General features: G+C 48.5%; 1 protein-coding gene across 2 annotated transcripts in view; it reads left to right on the top strand.

The window, feature by feature from the left end:
- The window catches only part of LOC119974922 (zinc finger and BTB domain-containing protein 11-like), a 61417-nt gene extending 56680 nt beyond the window's left edge, over positions 1 to 4737 (top strand). For both annotated transcript variants that reach the window (XM_038814270.1, XM_038814272.1), the window contains 2 exons: positions 3374 to 3537; positions 4125 to 4737. In XM_038814270.1, the coding sequence (XP_038670198.1) occupies positions 3374 to 3537; positions 4125 to 4441 (481 nt within the window). In that variant the 3' untranslated portion in view covers positions 4442 to 4737. The remainder of the gene's footprint in view (positions 1 to 3373; positions 3538 to 4124) is intronic.
- Positions 4738 to 22616: the final 17879 nt, after the last annotated feature.

Here is a 22616-nt window from a genome sequence, read left to right as displayed (position 1 = left end):
GTTCTTTTGGTAACTGTTTATTTATGGAGAGTGGGTGAAGCTCCAGGCAGTTGAATAGATCAATGGCATCCCATTTTTAGGGTTGTATTCAGGTTCATGGGGATAAATTGGTAAAAGGAACGTATATCGGTCACTCTTTGTGGAGAATTGAGACCAAGTGTAGCCTTCAGGTGAACTGGAGATTTAGAGGGCAGGGATAACTGGAGCAGATGTAATTCAGTCTGCATTTCAAAATCATTGCAGTGTTTCCTAATTTTTAATTTGTGTATTGATTTTATATTATAATGTAATTAAATAGCCAAACTTCCAACATTTCAGGAAGCAGAAAAGTAGTAGAGTTGATGGAGCTTTGGAATTTCTCTGCAGGGCTGGCTGAGGACCCTGAAAATTATCAACTTTGATTACCAGGGTTGATTAATTGATTGATTGATTTATTGCCACATGTATCGAAGTACAATGAAAAGTATTTTTCTGCAGCCAAGGGAACGTACATAGTACTTACATAGTAGACAAAAGAATAATCAACAGAGTACATTGACAAATGGTACATCAACAAATAGTGATTGGTTACAGTGCGGAACAAGGGCCAAACAAAGCAAATACATGAGCAAGAGCAGCATAGCATGTCGTGAATAGTGTTCTTACAGGGAACAGATCCGTCCGAGGGAGAGTCATTGAGTCTAGTAGCTACAAAGTGACCAGTTTCCATCCTAAAAATAGATGTAGGAAAAGAAATTACAAAGATTTGACAACAAGAAATACATGCAGATGTAAGAATTAATATTATTATTAATAATAAAGGCTATTATTATTAAATAGTTAATCAGGGTTTGACATGCATTTAAAACATATTATTGAAGAATGTTACACAATTATGTCCATTTTATTAATGGTATCATTGTGGCACAGTAATGTGGTGCCTTTAATGCATTGTGGTGAGGATGTTAATAGAGATGGACTTCTGCTACAAATTCTTGATTTAGGTTGTGCAAATGAAGGGAGACAGATTCTAGTCTCAGTGAACGAGCAAATTAAAGGTCACGTCAATAGGGAAAGACCCGGAGTGGATCACTCGAGAGATCATTTAGGTTCTTGAGCCTGTACATTTGTATTGAGTCTGAGGAGATAGGCGAGGTCTTGAACAAGTACTTTTCTTCAGTATTTACAAATAAGAGGGGCCATATTGTTGGAGAGGACAGTGTGAAACAGACTGGTAAGCTCGAGGAGATACTTGTTAGGAAGGAAGATGTGTTGGGCGTTTTGAAAAACTTGAGGATAGACAAGTCCCCCGGGCCTGACGGGATATATCCAAGGATTCTATGGGAAGCAAGAAATGAAATTGCAGAGCCGTTGGCAATTATCTTTTCGTCCTCGCTGTCAATAGGGGTGGTACCAGGGGATTGGAGAGTGGCGAATGTTGTGCCCCTGTTCAAAAAAGGGAATAGGGATAACCCTGGGAATTACAGGCCAGTTAGTCTTACTTCGGTGGTAGGCAAAGTAATGGAAAGGGTACTGAGGGGTAGGATTTCTGAGCATCTGGAAAGACACTGCTTGATTAGGGATAGTCAGCACGGATTTGTGAGGGATTTGTCTTACAAGTCTTATTGACTTCTTTGAGGAGGTGACCAAGCATGTGGATGAAGGTAATGCAGTGGATGTTGTGTACATGGATTTTAGTAAGGCATTTGATAAGGTTCCCCATGGTAGGCTTATGCAGAAAGTAAGGAGGCATGGGATAGTGGGAAATTTGGCCAGTTGAATAACGAACTGGCTAACCGATAGAAGTCAGAGAGTGGTGGTGGATGGCAAATATTCAGCCTGGAGCCCAGTTACCAGTGGCGTACCGCAGGGATCAGTTCTGGGTCCTCTGCTGTTTGTGATTTTCATTAACGACTTGGATGAGGGAGTTGAAGGGTGGGTCAGTAAATTTGCAGATGATACGAAGATTGGTGGAGCTGTGGATAGTGAGGAGGGCTGTTGTCAGCCTCAAAGAGACATAGATAGGATGCAGAGCTGGGCTGAGAAGTGGCAGATGGAGTTTAACCCTGACAAGAGGGGACATAGCCTTAAATTGAGGGGTAATAGATATAGGACAGAGGTCAGAGGTGGGTTTTTTACGCAAAGAGTGGTGAGGCCGTGGAATGCCCTACCTGCAACAGTAGTGAACTCGCCAACATTGAGGGCATTTAAAAATTTATTGGATAGGCATATGGATGATAAGGGCATAGTGTAGGTTAGATGGCCTTTAGATTTTTTCCATGTCGGTGCAACATCGAGGGCCGAAGGGCCTGTACTGCGCTGTATCGTTCTATGTTCTATGTTCTATGTTCTAAGTGTGAGGTTGTCCATTTTGGAAGGACAGATATGAATGCGGAATACAGGGTTAACGGTAGGGTTCTTGGCAATGTGGAGGAGCAGAGAGATCTTGGGGTCTATGTTCATAGATCTTTGAAAGTTGCCACTCAAGTGGATAGAGCTGTGAAGAAGGCCTGTGGTGTGCTAACGTTCATTAGCAGAGGGATTGAATTTAAGAGCCGTGAGGTGATGATGCAGCTGTACAAAACCTTGGTCAGGCCACATTTGGAGTACTGTGTGCAGTTCTGGTCACCTCATTTTAGGAAGGATGTGGAAGCTTTGGAAAAGGTGCAAAGGAGATTTACCAGGATGTTGCCTGGAATGGAGAGTAGGTCTTACGAGGAAAGGTTGAGGGTGCTAGGCCTTTTCTCATTAGAACGGAGAAGGATGAGGGGCGACTTGATAGAGGTTTATAAGATGATCAGGGGAATAGATAGGGTAGACAGTGAGAGACGTTTTCCCCGGGTGGAACAAACCATTACAAGGGGATATAAATTTAAGGTAAATAGTGGAAGATATAGGGGGGATGTCAGAGGTAGGTTCTTTACCCAGATTGTAGTGGGGGCATGGAATGCACTGCCTGTGGAAGTAGTTGAGTCGGAAACGTTAGGGACCTTCGAGCAGCTATTGGATAGGTACATGGATTAAGTAGAATAATGGAGTGTAGATTAATTTGTTCTTAAGGGCAGCACAGTAGCATTGTGGATAGCACAATTGCTTCACAGCTCCAGAGTCCCAGGTTCGATTTCGCCTTGGGTCACTGTCTGTGTGGAGTCTGCACATCCTCCCCGTGTGTGCGTGGGTTTCCTCCGGGTGCTCCGGTTTCCTCCCACAGTCCAAAGATGCGCAGGTTGGGTGGATTGGCATGATAAATTGCCCTTGGTGTCCAAAATTCTATGATTAACCTAGGACAAAAGTTCGGCACAACATCGTGGGCCGAAGGGCCTGTTCTGTGCTGTATTTCTCTATGTACATGTCGCTCCTATTACAAAAATAAAAATTGGAGTGTTTTGTTTAGGTGTGAAGCATGTGGCAAGGTGTTTTGTGACTGCAAACAGACAAGAAGAACACATTGTGAAGACAGACCACGAATCAATCGAACTGTGGAGCACATTTGTGAGCATTGTGACAAGATATTCAACCAGATCGAGGACTATCGTAAACATATGACTCAACACACAGGTACAATCTGAGTTCAGCAAATGGCCAGCTGATTCTAAAGATAAATTACATCTCAACCTCTTGGTGTACAATTGTGTTATCAGCCAGAATGAAAGGCAGTTTGTTAATATATATGATTCACTGAGGTGTACAACCATGTTATGATAAAGAATACTAATTTTCCAAGATAAGTTGTAAACTCTCTATCTACAAGAAGTCAGATCCTTTGCTGGGCATCTGACTTTGACGCAGCCCTACTGTATTTCCGTCATTTCACTGCTGTTAGATACATTGATTTACGGGGCGGCACGGTGGCGCAGTGGTTTGCACTGCTGACGGTGCCGAGGACCCGGGTTCAATCCCGGTACTGGACCGTGTGGAGTTTGCACATTCTTCCCGTGTCTGCGTGGGTCTCACCCCCACAACCCAAAAAGATGTGCAGGGTAGGTGAATTGGCCACATTATATTGCCTCTCAATTGGGAAAATAATAATTGGGTACTCTCAATTTACATTTTAAGAAAATACAATGGTTTGCATACAAATCTCGTTGTAAATATTTGACCCTTTGACAGAGTGTGTTGTCTTTTCTGTATTTGTTTTTATGCAGGCCTAAAACCATTCCAGTGCCTGACCTGTGGTTTGTCCTGGGCGGATCCCCGCTCACTACGGCACCATATTCGTGAGCACACCGGCGAAAAACCTTACATCTGTGCCATCTGTCGGGATCCTCACATTGATGCGAGGAGTTTGCGGCTACACATGAAAAAACTGCATGGAAGCGCCGTTCCAAAGCGTATTACGCTTAAAAGGGAACCACTGCCTCTACACAGATACTCAACACACTTGACCCATGATATGTTTATGTCACCAGGAACAGTTCAGAAGCAGGAGGATGATGATTTGGTGAATGAGTCAAAGCAATAGGATATGATACTGTGGGAGAATGGAAAGCAGTCCAACCATTTCTCATGAGCACTCCCAAAAATCTTCCCATCCTGTCTATTAAAAGTTTCTAACTTTCTTGAATGAGCCAAGTTCTGCCTCTGTTTTAGAATGGAGAAGTGAAAAATCCAGGTATTGAATTGTCTGCAGGATCACTTGAGCAGTGAGTGTCTTGCACAAAGTTAAGTTTCTTTTTTCAAAGCCTGTGAAAAGAGAACTTTTTCTGTGATACAAATGTTTTTTGACATTTATTAATAAAATATACCTTGTTAAAAAAACTTTTACGTAGTGAGAACATGTTAAGACATCGTAAATAGTTAGAAAGTTCAGACGGGTAACTACTACACCTCTGTCTCTCTTTCCCCCCCCCCCCCCCCCCCCCCCCCCCCCCCCCCCCCCCCCAAAATGTCGACAACAGAAATCCACTATTAATTTAAACAGTACTGAGATGGAACAAGATGTCAAGTGATTTGCAATTTTGAACTAGTATATTACAACGGGAAGCAGCTTTATTTTTTCATTTTGTTGTCCTGGTTCACATCCTGGTTTTAGCATCCTGAATTATCGATGAGATTGGCATTATTCATAAATGCTGATGATCCACGTGTAGTTACCTTGATGACTAATGATATTAGCAGAAGTGTAGAGGGCACATGAGGAGACGCTCTTGAAATGTACCTGGACCTGCACCTTAAGTGCTGTAAGCTACAGAGCAATGGTCCGGGTGCAGGAAGATGAGATTAGAAAGGACACCTGGGTGTCCTTGGTCTGGCATGTATAAGATGTGCTGAACGGCCTCCTTCTGTGATGTAGCTTTTCTATGGTTCCATGACTTAACATTTTTTTTCATAATTATGATTGGTTCTCGTGAATTAATTTTTTTTTACATACATCTGTGTTAAATAAGGAAACAAGTTATGACTTTTCATTGAGAAGGACATAGCATGCTAGGTGATTTATAACTGAGCAGTTGGAGCTAGTTGTGATTTTGTTTTTTGATGAACAGATTTGGCTATTTTAATGCGTTAATGCTGATGATGTTCCAAAGCCCAGTGAAACCTGTCCTGAGGCAACAAAAGCCATGTCTGGACAATGTCAGTGTTTGGGCTGATGGCCAGAGTTATAAAGGAATGTAGATCTGGTACACTGCCAGGGATTCCTGCAGGCACTCGAAAGGAAGTATATACCTCAGCAATTTGAGAGAGGTTAAAGTGTTTTTTAGTACGAAGCAGGATTTATTTTTTAATAGGGAATTTTTTGACCTTTTTTTCTGGATGTACCATGTACTTTCTTCCATGCCTGTCAAACTTTCGGTATCTTCATTTAATGGTTGCTTCAATAAGGTTGAATAGTGGACCTTTTTAAATGCTATTTCATCTTGTACTGCAACCCATGAAAATGGCAGAATTGCCAGCTGCTAAAATGATAAGTATCTGTTATATTTAATGGTACCTTTCAGGAACTTATGGCCGTTTAACCTTCTAAAGTATTTCTGAGCTCTGGAATTTATGTTTACCAGATGCACTGCTACTGAGTTATGTTGACAACTCTTCCAGAAACACACATCGAGGCTGGGGCTGCCCTGATCAGTCTGACTAAACTAACTTCTGGAATCTAGCACTCTGTCCTACAGGTGATAGAACTGCACTCATGTAAATGAGCATGTAGCACTACTGAGATGGTTTAGTGCTCCTGTTCGCTGCTTTGTGGCAACTACTTCTTTACAGAAACATTTCTAAAATCTGTCAGAAGGCTGATAATAAATGAGACAATAGCAGATTGCGCACATCACACACTAAAAATGAGGACGGTAGGAGTTTGTACATTAATGCAGCGAGTATTGAAGCAAGTACTGCTGTCAACAAGTTGTGTTGAAAATTTGCCCAAGGTGACTAAGTTGAAATGCTGTCCTTTAACTGTTTCCTTCCACTTCATCCCCTTTGGCTGCAAATTAAACATGTCTCGTACATAGCTAAATCCAATAAAATTCATATTTTTAGATGTGTATTTACTTGGTTTACATGATTTTTATCTTTACTACAAAACCTTAAAAGATAAAAGCACACCTATTCATTCTAACAAGCCTGGAATATTAACAGAGTTAACACACTAACTTGTTTACAACCAGCTGTGAGTCATTCTCTTTGTAGTTATTTGCATGGTTACCAAGTCAAACAATCAATTTTTGCCTGTCCTGATAATTCAAAGCATTTTATGCCTCTACAGTTTGATGCAGTGTGTGTGTGTGTGAGCGCATGCACGTGCAAAAGTGGATGTATGTGCAAGTGTGAGTGCTTTCAAATTCTATTCCTTTAGAAATGAACCTCGGGATGTTGTTGCCCTTTGTTTTAAGCCTTTGTTTTCCAATTAAGGGGCAATTTAGCTTGGCCAGTTCACCTACCCTACTCATCTTTTTGGGTTGTGAGGGTGAGACCCACACAGACACAGGGAGAATGTGCAAACTCCACACAGACAGTGACCCAAGGCCAGGGTTGAACCTGAGCACTCGGTGCCATAGGCAGCAGTGCTAACCACTACACCACTGTGCTGCCCAACGTAGCTTCGTTATTCCTTCTATTAAAATACACCCTCATATTTACCTTCACTGAAGTTCATTTACTTGCCTGTTCTGTTGCAACCTTCCTCAGTACTAACTGCATTCCCCAATTTGGTGTTATCCACAAATTTTGAAGTTGTGTGCTGATTCCTGAGTCCAGATTAGGTATGCATATGGTGAGCAGCACAGATCCTTGTGGAACATCACTTTCCACCTACCTGAGTAACTATGTTTAACACCTACTCTGTTTTCTGTAGTCAACTTGCTAGCCATTCTACTACTGAGTCCACATATTCTTTTTTTTTAAAATTTAGATTACCCAATTATTTTTTCCAATTAAGGGGGCAATTTAGCCTGGCCAATCCACCTACTCTGCACATTTTTTGGGTTGTGGGGGCGAAACCCACGCAGACACGGGGAGAATGTGCAAACTCCACACGGACAGTGACCCAGAGCCGGGATTCGAACCTGGGACCTCAGCGCCGTGAGGCAGCTGTGCTAACCACTAGGCCACCGTGCTGCCCTGAGTCGACATATTCTGACCTTTGCCATGAGGCTACCTTTATCAAAGAACTAATGGCTCCAAGTGTAGCTTTGAGACAGAATGAGCCAAAATTACAGTGATCTCGTTGGGCTAGAAGTGGATCCATGAATAATTAAAGAGTTCAACTGAGTCCCTTTATATTGGTGATGTAAGACAGAGGAGAGTGTTGCTCACAGTGTGTTCTTGCCCTGGAGCTTTTGCAATGATGTGTATTTTGAAAGTATTTTGTTTTGACCTGCCGACTGTATGACCGAGGAGAATCTTAAAATTTGAAAATAAAAATTTGACATTGCAATAAGATTTTTTTTCTGCTAATTTTATCAATATTTGATTGCACAGATTGATCAAAGGCACTCGCCAATTTTTACAGATGCACCAAACACAGAAACCTGCATCACAGCCTGATATGCCAACTGCTCGGCACAAGACCGTAAAAATCTACAGAGTCATGAACACAGCCCAGCCCATCACTCAAAACCGCTGATAAATGCACTGAGGGGATCAAGTCTGAGTAAAATAAAGAACAAGGTTCATGTTGCAGAATACACAGGACTAAACAAATTCCAGTCTTATAAAAGGCACAGTAGCTGTTTTCATCACGGCTAATGAAATGACTTCCAGAAGGGACCTTTAATACTATATTTCTTCAATATTGTTAAGAATTCATTAATCCCAACAAAGTAGAGGCATTTCTTACATTTTTCAATAAGAGCTAAAATGTTGTTCCATATATTTCATAATTGATATTTTATTTTAAAAATAAATTGGAATATATTTGCTCTGACACATCATGATCACCTGCTTTTGTGGTGGAAGTGTTGCCTTTAAACTGATTTTAGAGGCCCAAAATCCTGATTGCAACTCTTACTGGGGAAGTGAATTTTGCAACCAAGTTAGACATGCCGATCAGTTAAAACTAGTACCTTTAATAATTTTTTTTAATAAACATTTTATTCAGGTATTCATGGTTTTATAATAACAGAAGAAACAGTGTACATGCGAATATAAACACAGTGAAAATGCCGTCTTCCTCCCTCATAGGTTCCCACCTTTCTAACACCCTACTCTAAACTAAACCCCAACTCCCCCTCCCCACTTCTGCTGACGGTTAATTTTCTCCAAAGAAGTCGACGAGCAGCTGCCACCTCCGGACAAACCCTAACATTGAACCATTGTCATAAGTGGGCTTCAAATGAAGTTACTGCGAAAAGCCCCTAGTCGCCACATTCCGGCGCCTGTTTGGGGAGGCTGGTACGGGAATTGAACCTGCGCTGCTGGTCTTGTTCTGCTTTACAAGCGAGCTGTTTAGTCCACTGTGCTAAACCAGCCCACGTGGCGCAATGGATAGCACTGGGTCTGCGGCGCTGAGGACCCTGGTTCGAATCCTGACCCCGGGTCACTGTCTCGGTGGAGTTTGCACATTCTCCCCATGTCTGCGTAGGTTTCGCCCCCACAACCCAAAGATGTGCAGGGTAAGTGGATTGGCCATGCTAAATTGCCCCTGAATTGGAAAAATAAATAATTGAGTACTCTAGATGTATTTTTTAAAATAGTTACCTGGAATGTGAGGGGACTTAACGGCCCAATGAAAAGACTCCCGAGTCTTCACCCACCTAAAAAGCCTGAGGATCAACATAATCTTTCCCCAGGAGACATACCTAAGAACTAAAGACCAGATGAGGATAAGGAAGACCTTGGTGGGATAGACATACCAAGCGAGCTTCAACACTAGGGCAAGGGTGGTGGCAATTCTATTTAGCAAGAGGGTAACCTTCACGGCAAACAACACGATGACGGATCAGGGGGGCAGTTGCAGCTGGTGAGTGGGGTTCTGAAAGGGATCCCGCTGATACTGGTAAATTTGTATGCCAAAATTGGGACAATGCCAAATACATCAAAAGAAAATAGCTGAGATCCCCGACCTCAACTCCCACCAATTAATCATGGGGGGAGACTTTAATTGTATCCTGGGCTTGAAAGTAGATAGGTCTAGCCCCAAATCTGGGGCAGAATCGGGAATGGCTAAGGAACTGACTGTCTTGATGGAATAGATGAGGGGGGGGGGGGGGGGGGTTCAGCCACCTGCGGGAGAAGGAGTTCTTCTTCCACGTCCACAAGACCTATTCCCAAATAGACCTCTGTGGTTGGGAAATCAGTGCTTCTAGGAGTAGTATTCTGCAATTGTTATATCGGACCACGCACCATACTACGTTGATGTGAGGTTGGAGACAAGTCGGATCCAGCACCCCCCATGGAGGCTGGACTCTTCGCTGACGAGACTTTTTTTTGAAAGGATGACACTAGCCATCCACAGGTATTTGAGCTGCAATCAAAACGGGGCGGTTTTCTCCCTCCACCTTCTCGGCGGCAATAAGGGCAGTGATCAAGAGGGAGATAATTTGCATACAGGGCTCATAGGGACAGGGTAGAGAAAGCAGCAGTTGATTGACTCCATACTGGAAGTGCATTGGCTGTACTCTGCGGCCCCGATTATGGAGCTGTAACGGAGAGCAAAAGATTACAAATGGAATTCGACCTGCATTCCACTGGGAAAGCAGTTAACCAGCTCTGCCGGACATGAAGCCCTTCTACGAATTGGCCCACTAGTTGAGGAAACAGGCTGCTGCACGAGAGATAGCACAGATGAGGGACCAGAAGGGACGGGTCGCCATGGCTCCAGAGAAGATCAATGGAGCCTTTGCAACCTTCTACCTGGGACTGTGCACATCTGATACCCTGAGGGGGACTCGAAGATGAAGCAATTCCTGGATGGGCTGGTCTTCCCAGCTGAGGAGGAGGAAAAGGAATAGGGACTGGAAGCACCGTTGGGTCTAGTGGAGGTCATGGAGTGCATCAACTCCATGTGATCCAGGAAGGCACCGGAACCTGGTGAGTTCCCGGTGGACCTATGAAAGTTCACAGCAGCACTGGCCCCGCAGCTGTGGAAGATGTTCAATGACTCTCTGTGGAGGGGGCCGTGCCGCCCATGCTGGCACAGGCCTCGATCTCACTGATCCCGAAGAAAGGCAAATACCAGGCGGAGTGTGGGTCATACAGACCCATCGCACTCCTGAACTCTGACCCAGAAGTCCTAGCGAAAGTTCTGGCAAGACGACTGGAGAGTTGCTTGCCAGAAGAGATCGCGGAAGATCATACCGGGTTTGTCAGGGGCAGACAGCTGACGCCTGCTGAATGTCGCCATGTCCCCACCCAGGGAGTAGACACCAGAGGTGATCATCTCCCTGGGCGCAGAGAAGGCCTTCGACCGGGTGGAGTGGAAATACCTCATTGAGTTATTGGAACGGTTTGGATTCGAGCCAGTTCAAATTTGTGGCACCAGGGTCCTGGGTTCGATTCCCGGCGGACTCTGCACGTTCTCCCTTTGTCTGCGTGGGTTTGTTCCGGGTGTTCTGATTTCCTCCCACAAGTCCCGAAAGATGAGCTTGTTAGGTGAATTGGACATTCTGAATTCTCCCTCTGAGTACCCGAACAGGCACCGGAGTGTGGGGACTAGAGGCTTTTCACAGTAATTTGAAAAAAATGAAATGAATGAAAATCGCTTATTGTCACGAGTAGGCTTCAATGAAGTTACTGTGAAAAGCCCCTAGTCGCCACATTCCGGCGCCTGTCCGGGGAGACTGCCTACTTGTGACATTAATAAAGATTATTATTATTACAGCACTCCCATGGCGAGTTAACGGATGAACGCCACCAGCAGGGAGCTTGTTGTCCTCCGAAAGCTTCCCGGTGAACCCCCAGGGAGAGAAGCAGAGCTGGTAACACAGCCGTTCAAACTGGCCCAAACCAAGATCTCACTCCAGAGTCCTCACCCTAGCTCGAGGCCAGGTTCTTCCACCACACACCCCCCCACCCCCCACCCCCCCCCCACCCCCCCCCCCCCCCCCCCCCCCACCCCCTCTCCCTCATTTCGTCCAGTGGGGCTTACCTCCTCTAGCAGTATTCCACGACTCAAGAGGGGAGCAAGATTTTTAAGCCAATATCCACATTTTCCAGATCTTAACTGGGGAGAGATTAAGAACCTTCTAGCTGTTAGAATAGTTTTTAAACTGAAATTTAGCTCTTCAAGATCAATTATGAAAAGTGGATAACATGTACAATAGAAGCACTAAATGTTTGCAGCATTTGGTGCGGGATCTTTTTTGCAGTAAGAATGCTGCCACCAGGGGGCATCTTGATCCCAATTCAGGATCTCATTGTCCTTTCAAATATATAACAAGTTGTAAGTTCCAAGAAATATCTTGCCCCACCGGTTTTCAAACGCGCCCATATGAGAGACCCCATTCTTAAATTCCAAAAGACACTATCAGCGAGAAATAGAGATTAGTATGCAGCGACCAAGGATTGGATTGGATTTTTTTATTGTCACGTGTACCGAGGTACAGTGAAAAGTATTTTTCTATGTGCAGCTCAAACAGATCATTTGTACATGATAAGAAAATAAGCAATTGGGCAACACAAGGTACACAATGTAAATACATAGACATCGGCATGGGGTGAAGCATACAGGAGCGTAGTATTCATCAGGGCAGTCCATAAGAGGGTCGTTTAGGAGTCTGGTAACAGCGGGGCAGAAGCTGTTTTTGAATCTGTTGGTGCGTGTTCTAAGACTTTTGTATCTCCTGCCCGATGGAAGAAGTTGGAAGAGTGAGTAAGCCGGGTGGGAGGGGTCTTTGATTATGCTGCCCGCTTTCCCCAGGCAGCGGGAGGTGTAGATAGAGTCAATGGATGGGAGGCGGGTTTGTGTGATGGACTGGGCAGTGTTCACGTCTCTCTGTAGTTTCTTACGGTCTTGGACCAAGCAGTTGCCATACCAGGCTGTGTTGCAGTCAGATAGGATGCTTTCTATGGTGCACCTGTAAAAGTTGGTAAGAGTCAATGTGGACATGCCGAACTTCCTTAGTTTCCTCAGGAAGTATAGGCACTGTGCTTTCCTCTTACCAACGTTTACAGATGCACCATGGAAAGCATTCTTTCTGGTTGTGTCACAGTTTGTTATGGTTCCTGCACTGCCCAAGACCGCAGGAAATTACAAAAGGTCGTGAATGTAGCCCAGTCCATCACGCAAACCAGCCTCCCATCCATTGACTCTGTCTACAATTCCTGCTGCCTCAGAAAGGCAACCAGCATAATTAAGGACCCCACTCACCCCGGACATACTCTCTTCCACCTTCCCCCGTCAGGAAAAAGATACCAAAGTTTGACGTCACGTACCAACCATCTCAAGAACAGCTTCTTCCCTGCTGCCATCAGACTTTTGAATGGACCTACCTCGTATTAAGTTGATCTTTTCTCGACACCCTAGCTATAACTAACATTATATTCTGCAGTCTATCCTTCCTTCCCTATCTACGGTATGTGTTCTCTGCATAGCATGCAAGAAACAATACTTTTCGCTGTATACTGATACATATGACAACAAGGGCAGCATGGTGGCACAGTGGTTAGCACTGCTGCCTCACGGCACCGAGGTTCCAGGTTCGATCCCGGCTCTGAGTCACTGTCCGTGTGGAGTTTGCACATTCTCCCCGTGTTTGCGTGGGTTTCACCCCCACAACCCAAAGATATGCAGGGGTAGGTAGATTGGGCCACGCTAAATTGCCCCGTAATTGGAAAAAAAAAATTGGGTACTCTAAATTTATTTTTTAAAATAATACATGTGGCAATAATAAATCAAATCAAATCAAATTCCTGGTCATAGCGTCAACGTGGGTGGACCAGGACAGATTTTGGTGATGTGCACACGTAGGAATTTGAAGCTGTCAACCATCTCCACCTCGGCCCCGTTGATGCAGACAGGGGTTTGTACGATATTTTGTTTCCTGAAGTCAATAACCAGCTCTTTACTTTTGCTGGCATTGAGGGACAGATTGTTGTCGTTACACCACTCCACCAGATTCGCTGTCTCCCTCCTGTATTCTGACTCATCGTTGTTCTGACCCATTACTGTCGTGTCATCAGCAAACTTGTAGATGTTGTAGGAGCCAAATTTTACCACGCAGTCGTGTGCGTACAGGGAGTATAGTAGGAGGCTAAGTACGCAGCCTTGCAGCCCCGGTATTGAGGACTGTTGTGGAGGAGGTGTTGTTTCCTCTTAGTGATTGTGGTCTGTGGGTTAGAAAGTCGAGGATTCACTTGCATAGTGAGGTGTCAATTCCTAAACTTTGAGGCTTTGATATGAGCTTGGCTGGGATTACAGTGTTGAAGGCGAAGTTGTAGTCAATAAATAGAAGTCTGATGTAGGAGTCCTTGTTGTCGAGATGCTACAGGGATGAGTGTAGGGCCAGGGTGATGGCGTCTGCAGCAGGGAGTCAATCTCTCGATTAAGCCATGGTTTCCGGTTGGGGAACGTACGTACCACTTTTGTTGGTCCGCAGTCGTCCACAGATTCGATAAAGTCTGTGATGGTGTTGGCACACTCGTTGAGGCTGGACGGTGAGTTCTTAAATATGGACCAGTCCACTGACCCCAAGTGGTCACGTAGGAACTCTTCTGTTTTCTGGGATTAGCACTACACAACCTTCTTAACCAGATTCTCCCACTTAAGTTTCTGTTTGTATGCTGGACAAGGAACACTGTCTTCTGATCTGATTTCCCCAAACAGGGCGCCGGAATGTGGCGACTAGGGGCTTTTCACGGTAACTTTATTGAAGCCTATTTGTGACAATAAGCGATTTTCATTTCATTTCATTCGGTTGGGGGATGGAACGGTAGGCACCCTTGTTTTGTGTGTAGTAGTGGTCGAGAGTGTTGTCGCTCCTGGTGGGACAGGAGGTGTGTTGGTGGAATTTTGGCAATACACTTTTGAGGTAATGGCCCAGATCTTCTTGTTGCCTGATCATCGGAGACAGGCTGGAACTTTCCGGCAATTCACTCCGGTGGGATCTTCTGGTCCCGCCGACAGCGAACCCCCGCCGCCATCGTGAAATGTGCTGCAGGGCGCGCATGGAAAATCCCATCCCCATTGACATACAATCCAGGATACACGCCAGGGCCTTGCAGAAGTCCCAATGCGTTGACTCCGTGGAAAATGCCTGGGAAGTTTAAACTTAGAATTATAGAATCATAGAATTTACAGTGCAGAAGTAGGCCATTTGGCCCATCAAGTCTTCACCGGATCTTGGAAAGAGCACCCTAACTAAGCCCAAACCTCCACCCTATCCCCACACCTCCACCCTATCCCCGTAACCCCATATAACCTTTTTTTGGACACTAAGGGCAATTTACCATGGCCAATCGACCTAACCTGCACATTTTTGGGCTGTGGGAGGAAACCGGAGCACCCGGAGGAAACCCACGCAGACAGGGGGAGAACGTGCAGACTCCGCACAGACAGTGACCCAAGGTGGGAATTGAACCTGGGACCCTGGAGCTGTGAAGCAACTGTGCTAACCACTGTGCTACCGTGCTGCCCTTCCGATGAGAATTTCCCCTGCTCGCCCAGACCCTCCAAAAAAGTCTCCAATTCTGAGCTGAAGTCAGAGACTTTGGACATTCCCATGGGACTAACCTGAATAGTTGTCCAAAAACTGCTTATAGACGGAAAAACAAATCCTGGTCTAACTCCTGGGTGACTGACCATACAAACGACCTCCCAATCACACTCCCTGACCACCAACCCCCCACCCCCAGAAGACCAGTACTCCCTTGGCCTGAGCTGATCTTGTTTTAAATATGTGTATTGAAATTTTTTCATTGTAAACAAAATAATATAAAACAATTAATTCAGGTTACAATGACAAACAATCAAAAGCCCTAATTAACTTAAACCCCCAACATTAAACGCAACCCCTTAACAACTGACGGTGAATAGTTCTTTAAAAAAAGGAAAATTAAGGGCCATCTTAGATCGAACCCTTCTGCCGACCCTCCAAATGAAAGAACAACATGAGGTCACCCAACCTCTAGGCAGAGTAGGAGACCTCCACCCAAGCACAACTTGTGGGGCAGCACGGTAGCATAGTGATTAGCACAGTTGTTTCACAGCTCCAGGGTCCCAGGTTCGATTCCCGGATGGGTCACTGTCTGTGTGGAGTCTGCATGTTCTCCCCGTGTGTGCGTGGGTTTCCTCCGGGTGCTCCGGTTTCCTCCCACAGTCCAAAGATGTGCGGGTTAGGTGGATTGGCCATGCTAAATTGCCCTTAGTGTCCAAAAGGTGTAAGTGGGGGTTACGGGGATAGGGTAGATACGTGGGCTTGAGTAGGGTGCTCTTTGTAAGGGCCTGTGCAGACTCGATGGGCCGAATGGCCTCCTTCTGCACTGTAAATTCTATGATTGGATGATTGTCTCTGGGCTATTAACGAGGCAAATGCGAGGACATCCACCCTCATCCCTATACCCTGAAAATGGCCACCAGCGGACATGGCTTCAGATCGACATTAACTATCTCTGACATGGTGCTAAAAAAATAAGAGACACAGAAGCACCCTAACTTGGGACAAAACCAGAACATTCAGTTATCTGGCTCCCGAGAACAACCCTCGTACCTATCTTCCATCCTGGAGGAAAAAAAACGCTCGCCTTGGTCAGATGAGTTCTGTGCACCACCTTGAACTGGATCAGAGTCAGGAGTTGACCCTGTGAAGAGCCTCTCTCCGCACCTCACTTCATCCAGCATAGGACCCAATTCACTCTCCCATTTCACCTTTACCACTTCAACGGAGCCAAGGCTTCTTCCATCGATTTGAAGAGGAGCCCTGACACAACCCGTCAGTGCTTATCGAATTCTGCCGCTGAGGTGCTGGTAAGCATCTCAGATGTTAGTGGAGTGTCTGGAGTCACAGAAACTGCCTACGCCATTTCCTCCACCGACAAACCCCGAGAAGCCTCTGATTCAGTCAACGAACTTCTGCTACCAGGCTTTTCCCCCTGGATTTCTTGGCATTTCCCTTAAGTAGGTACCTTTGGCGAGCACCACTCCGACGTCGGGCCTCACCAAAAGTGCGGAATTGGGCTAGGCCCGCGCCGGAGTGGCCCCCGCTCCGCCAACCAACACGAACGGCTTTTGGCGCCCCGCCAGCCGGCGCGAATGGCTGACCGAAAGGCCTTCGCTGGTCGGCGTGAGACCGCGCATGCGCCGGTGCGTCAGCGGCCGCTGACATCACCCCGACGCATGTGCGGTGTAGGGGGTCTCTTCCGCCTCCGCCATAGTGGAGGCCGTGGCGGCGGCGGAAGAAAAAGAGTGCCCCCATGGACAAGCCCGATCGCAGGCCAGGCCACCGTGGGGGCACCCCCCCCGGGGTCAGATCGCCCCCCCCCAGGACCCCGGGGCCTGCTCGCGCCGCCTGCTCCCACCGGCACTAGAGGTGGTTTAAACCATGTCGACGGGAGAGGCCAGACAGCGGCGGGACTTCGGCCCATTGCGGGCCGGAGAATCATCGTGGGGGGCCCGACGACCGGCGCGGCGCGATTCCCGGCCCCGCCGATTCCCGGGTGGCGGAGAATTCCGGCCATGGCGGGGGTGGGATTTACGCTGGCCCCGGGCGATTCCCCGACCCTGCGGGGGGTCGGAGAATTCCGCCCCTTATTGCATTAAATAAGTGGGTTTTTACACAGATACCCGTGAAACCAGGTGAAAGGACTAAAACAACAGTACCCTAGTGGGAGCCACCTTGTGCACGTCTTCCCCCTGCATAATGCCACTGGAAATCTGACCGAAGCTGATTAGCCGCAAACCGGACAACCCCCTCCCTTGCCCCCACACACACTCGCCTACCACCATTACTTACCCACTTACATGATCCACATTCACTAACATTCACAGTGACATTTAAATGTACAGCAACTAGTGCCTTACAAAGGGGCGTGGCTTCAGTCCTGATTCTCTTTGCTGCTCTTTGTGTGGAGTCCCGTGCTGATATTGTTTCACAGGGCCAGGAACTATGGTCTGTGGTGAATGTACTTCTCCTAATGCATGAGCTATCTGTACTGTCTGTATAATAATGTGACCCATGACCTGGAAGTGATGATACGGGCTACTTCCAGGTACTGTACTGTGGCCCCGGTGAGGCGGAGCCAGAGGGGGAGCCCACCGGGGTTCCAGTACAGTACCTCGAAGTAGCCCGTATCATCACTTCCAGGTCATGGGTCACATTATGGGTACTGTACTAGAACCCCGGTGGGCTCCACCTCTGGCTCCGCCCTCACCGGGGCCACATATAGTCCGGCCACCTGTGGGTGGCACTCATTTGTTAAGCCGACTCTGGCAGGCGAGTTCATGGATATTAAAGCCTAATGTTCACTCGTTCTCATGGTCTCACAGTTAATTGACAGTATAACAATTTAATATGCATCGACAGCATCATTGAAGCCACTCTGAAGCCAGATAAGCTCGAACTTAACGTGCACGTATCAGAAGCCAAGGAGATCTTCGAACATTGGCTCCGCTGCTTCGAGGCCTACCTTGACTCCTTCACATTGCCTCCCACTGAAACCATCAAGCTGCGACTCCTCCACGCTCGGGTGAGCCATCGAATTTCTGTGATGATCAAGAAAGCGGCCACGTATGAGGCGACGGTTGCAACCCTCAAGGCGCATTTCGTAAAGCCTGTAAACGAGATGTATGCCCGACATCTCCTCACGACTCGCCGTCAACGCGCTGGGGAATCGCTAGATGAGTATCTGGAAAAACTGACCCTACTCGCGAAGAACTGTAGTCTCGGGATGTGACCGCGGAGGAACACATGAACCTACAGATCCAGGACACCTACGTGGCTGGGGTCCGATCGAACTACATCAGGCAGTGCTTGCTGGACAACAGGACCACTGACCTGCTGGACACGGTAAAGCTAGCTACCTCATCAGTGCGTTCCCCGAGGACCCGGCGAAGCCCTTGTGAACGCCATCGTCGCGACCCCTGTCGGACCCGACTACGTCGCGGACCTGTGCCGCACGGCTGCCAGTCCAGCCCGGGGAACAGCAGTGCGACTTCTGCGGTCAGGGTCAACACCCCCGGCAGCGTTGCGTAGCCCGCACAGCGACATGCAGCGACTGTTGGAAAAAGGGACACTTCGCCAGAGTCTGTCTGGGCCGTCCTAAAGCCCAGAAATCGAACACTCACCAGGCCCGACCCATGGACTCACAGGCCCGCAGACCCCACAACATGGCTGCGTGCCTGCCCGGAACACCCCCTTCAGACGCGTCAGCAGCCTCGTGCGACTCGTGGGGGCCTCCATCTTGCCTGTCGTCTCCAACACCAACCGACACGTGCGACCGATGGGGGCGGCCATTTGGTGGCTATCTTCGACCCGGCCCGACACGTGCGACTCGTGGGGTGGCCATCTTGGTCGGCATCTTCGACCCAGCCCGACACGTGCGACTCATGGGGGCCGCCATTTTGTGACCCCGACACCGCCAACCACGCTGGCTGCCCGCAGCTGGGCGCAGTTACCCTCGACCAGTCCCAGCCGAAGCACTTGAAAAACTCAATGATAGTTGTCCGGATCAACGGGCACGAGACCCCCTGCCTTTTCGACTCCGGGTGCACGGAGAGCTTTGTCCACCCCGACACGGTAAGGTGCTGCTACCTTCCCATATACCCCGCATCCCAAACCATCTCCCTTGCCTCTCGATCCCATTCGGTCCGGATCCGGGGGGTACTGTATCGCTAACCTCGCAGAGGTGAGGGAGGACGTACAACTTAAAACGCCCGTTTTAAGCTGTACGTCCCCCCTCACCTATGCGCCCCCCTACTGCTTGGATTAGACTTCCAATGCGGCTACCGAAGCCTGACCCTACAGTTCGGCTGACCCTTACCCCCCTCACGTTGTGCAGCCTCACGACCCTCAAGGTCTCCGCCTCTTCGCTCTTTGTGAACCTCACTTGCGACTGTAAGCCCATCGCCACCAGGAGAAGGAGGTACAGTTCCCAAGATATAGCTTTTATCAAGTCGGAGGTCCAGCGACTATTGAGTGAAGGGATTATCAAGGCCAGCAACAGCCCCTGGAGAGCGCAAGTGGTGGTCATCCAGACTGGGGAAAAGAACCGGATGGTGGTGGACTACATCCAGACTATTAACCGGTTCACGCAACTGGATGCGTACCCCCTCCCCCGCATCGTGGAAATGGTCAACCAGATCGCACAGTACCGTATGTTCTCAACAGTCGATCTGAAGTCGGCCTACCACCAGCTCCCAATCCGCCCGGAAGAGCGCCACTACACTGCCTTTGAAGCAGCCGGCCGACTCTTCCACTTCCTTAGGGTCCCCTTCGTCGTCACTAACAGGGGTCTCGGTTTTTCAGAGAACGATGGACCGAATGGTGGACCAGTATGGTTTGCGGGCTACATACCCGTACTTGGACAATGTCACCATCTGCGGCCATGATCAGCAGGACCATGACGCCAACCTTCAGAGGTTCCTGCAGGCCGCCCAGTCCCTCTACCTCACGTACAACAAAGAGAAGTGCGTTTTCCGCACTACACGACTGGCCATAATCGGCTACGTCATGGATAACGGAGTCCTAGGGCGTGACCCCGACCGTATGCACCCCCTCACTGAACTCCCCCCTCCCCACAGCCTCAAGGCCCTCAAACATGCCTGGGGCTGTTCTCCTACTATGCCGAGTGGGTCCCCAACTATGCGGACAAAGCCCGCCCACTTATTCAAACTACCACTTTTCCCCTGACGGCTGAGGCCCGCTCGGCCTTCAGCCGCATCAAGGCCGACATCACCAAGGCCGCTATGCACGCGGTGGACGAGTCCGTCCCCTTTCAGGTAGAGAGCGATCTGTCAGACGTCGTACTGGCCGCCACACTAAACCAGGCGGGCAGGCCAGTAGCATTCTTTTCTAGAACCCTCCATGCTTCCGAGATCCAACACTCCTCGGTCGAAAAGGAAGCACAAGCCATAGTGGAAGCCGTGCGGCACTGGAGGCACTCCCTAGCCTCTCGGAGGTTCCCCCTCGTCACCGACCAGCGGTCGGTCGCCTTCATGTTTGACAATGCACAATGGGGCAAAATAAAAAATGACAAAATCCTGAGATGGCGGATTGAACTCTCCACCTACAATTACGATATCAAGTATCGTCCTGGGAAGCTCAACAAGCCCCCAGATGCCCTGTCCCGGAACACATGTGCCAGCGCGCAAGATGATCGACTTCGGGCTATCCACAATGACCTCTGGCACCCGGGGGTCACCCGGCTTACCCACTTTATTAAGGCCTGCAATCTGCCCTTCTCCACCAAGGAGGTCAAGGCCATGACCAGGGACTGCCAGGTCTGCGCGGACTGCAAACCGGACTTCTACCAGCCAGACAAGGCCCGCCTGGTAAAGGCCTCCCGGCCCTTTGAGCACCTGAGCATGGACTTCAAAGGGCCCCTCCCCCCACCAACCATAATATATACTTTCTAACCGTCGTCGACGAGTACTCCCGCTTCCCCTTCGCAGTCCCCTTCCCCGACATGACCTCGGCCACTGTGATAAAGGCACTGCACAGCATCTTCACACTGTTCGGTTTCCCTGCTTACGTCCAGGGCGACCGGGGCACATCGTTCATGAGCGATGAGCTGCGTCAGTACCTGCTCAGCAAAGGCATCGCCTCGAGCAGGACTACGAGCTATAGCCCACAGGGAAACGGACAGGTGGAGAGGGAGGACGTGACGGTATGGAAGGCCGTTCTTCTGACCCTCAGATCTAGAAGTCTCCCTACCCCCCGTTGGCAGGAGGTCCTCCCCGACGCCCTCCACTCCCTTAGATCACTTCTCTGCACAGCCACGAACGAGACCCCTCATGACCGCTTGTTTCTCTTCCCTAGGAAGTCCATCTCCGGGGTCTCGCTTCCATCTTGGCTGACAACTTCGGTACCTGTCCTTCTCCGGAGGCACATGAGGAGCCATAAGACTGACCCCCTGGTCGAGAGGGTCCAGCTGCTGCACGGCAACCCCCAGTGCCCCTATATCGTGCACCAGGACGGATGGCACGATACGGTCTCTCTACGAGATCTAGCGCCAGCTGGTTCCCCTGCCAACGCGCCCCCCCTCCCTGCTGCCTACAGCCACCCCCTGCGCCCCTTGTGCTCCCCTGGGTGTCCTGTCTTGGCCCACGCTGGCACTGCCGCCACCCGCCACCCCCTTGCCTACCCCCACCCCCCAGCCGCCTCCGACACACCGGACTGAGGCTCAAGCTTCAGACACGACGCCCCCGTAGTCACCATCTGCAATGCCTGTGCCCGCCGCATCGCCAGAGCTGAGGAGGCCTAAAAGATCAATCCTGCCTCCAGACAGACTGAATCTCTAATTGACCCCACGTCACCCCCGCTGGACTTGATTTTTTTTAACAGGGGTGAATGTGGTGAATGTACTTCACCTAATGCATAAGCTATCTGTACTGCCTGTATAATAACGTGACCCATGACCTGGAAGTGATGATACGGGCTACTTCCAGGTACTGTACTGGAACCCAGTGGGCTCCGCCCTCACCGGAGCCATATATAGTCCGGCCACCTGTGGGTGGCACTCATTTGTACAGCCGACTCTGGCAGGCGAGTTCATGGATATTAAAGCCTAATGTTCACTCGTTCTCACAGTCTCACAGTGAATTGATGGTATAACAGGTTTGATTCCCGGCTTGGGTCACTGTCTGTGCAGAGTCAGAACGTTCTCCTCATGTCTGCGTGGGTTTCCTCCAGGTGCTTTAGTTTCCTCCCACAAGTCCCGAAAGACGTGCTTGTTAGGTGAATTGGACATTCTGAATTCTCCCTCAGTGTACCCAAACAAGCGCCGGAATGTGACGACTGACGGAATTTTAACAGGAACCTCATTGCGGCGTTAATGTAAGCCTACTTGTGACATTAATAAAGATTATTATGAAGGAGTTTCTCTGCATCCTGGATCGGAAGTCTGGCCTTTCAAGATATCCAGGTAAGTGGGTAGTTTTCCGCCAGATCAGCGATGGGGTGATCTGACCCGGAATGGAAGATTTAGGCCAATATGTGTCATCAAATACAGAATAACACCAACTTATTGAGCCACAGGTCTTGTATGCCTGACCTCAAAAGGCCAGAAAACATGTACTTCCCTGGAATTCCTGTTTGGAAGCACAA

The sequence above is a fragment of the Scyliorhinus canicula genome, chromosome 12, assembly GCF_902713615.1.
Source record: "Scyliorhinus canicula chromosome 12, sScyCan1.1, whole genome shotgun sequence".
NCBI classification, from domain to species: Eukaryota; Metazoa; Chordata; class Chondrichthyes; order Carcharhiniformes; family Scyliorhinidae; genus Scyliorhinus; species Scyliorhinus canicula.
Note: the sequence above shows the minus strand (reverse complement) of the source record. Positions and strands in the feature narration are given on the sequence as shown.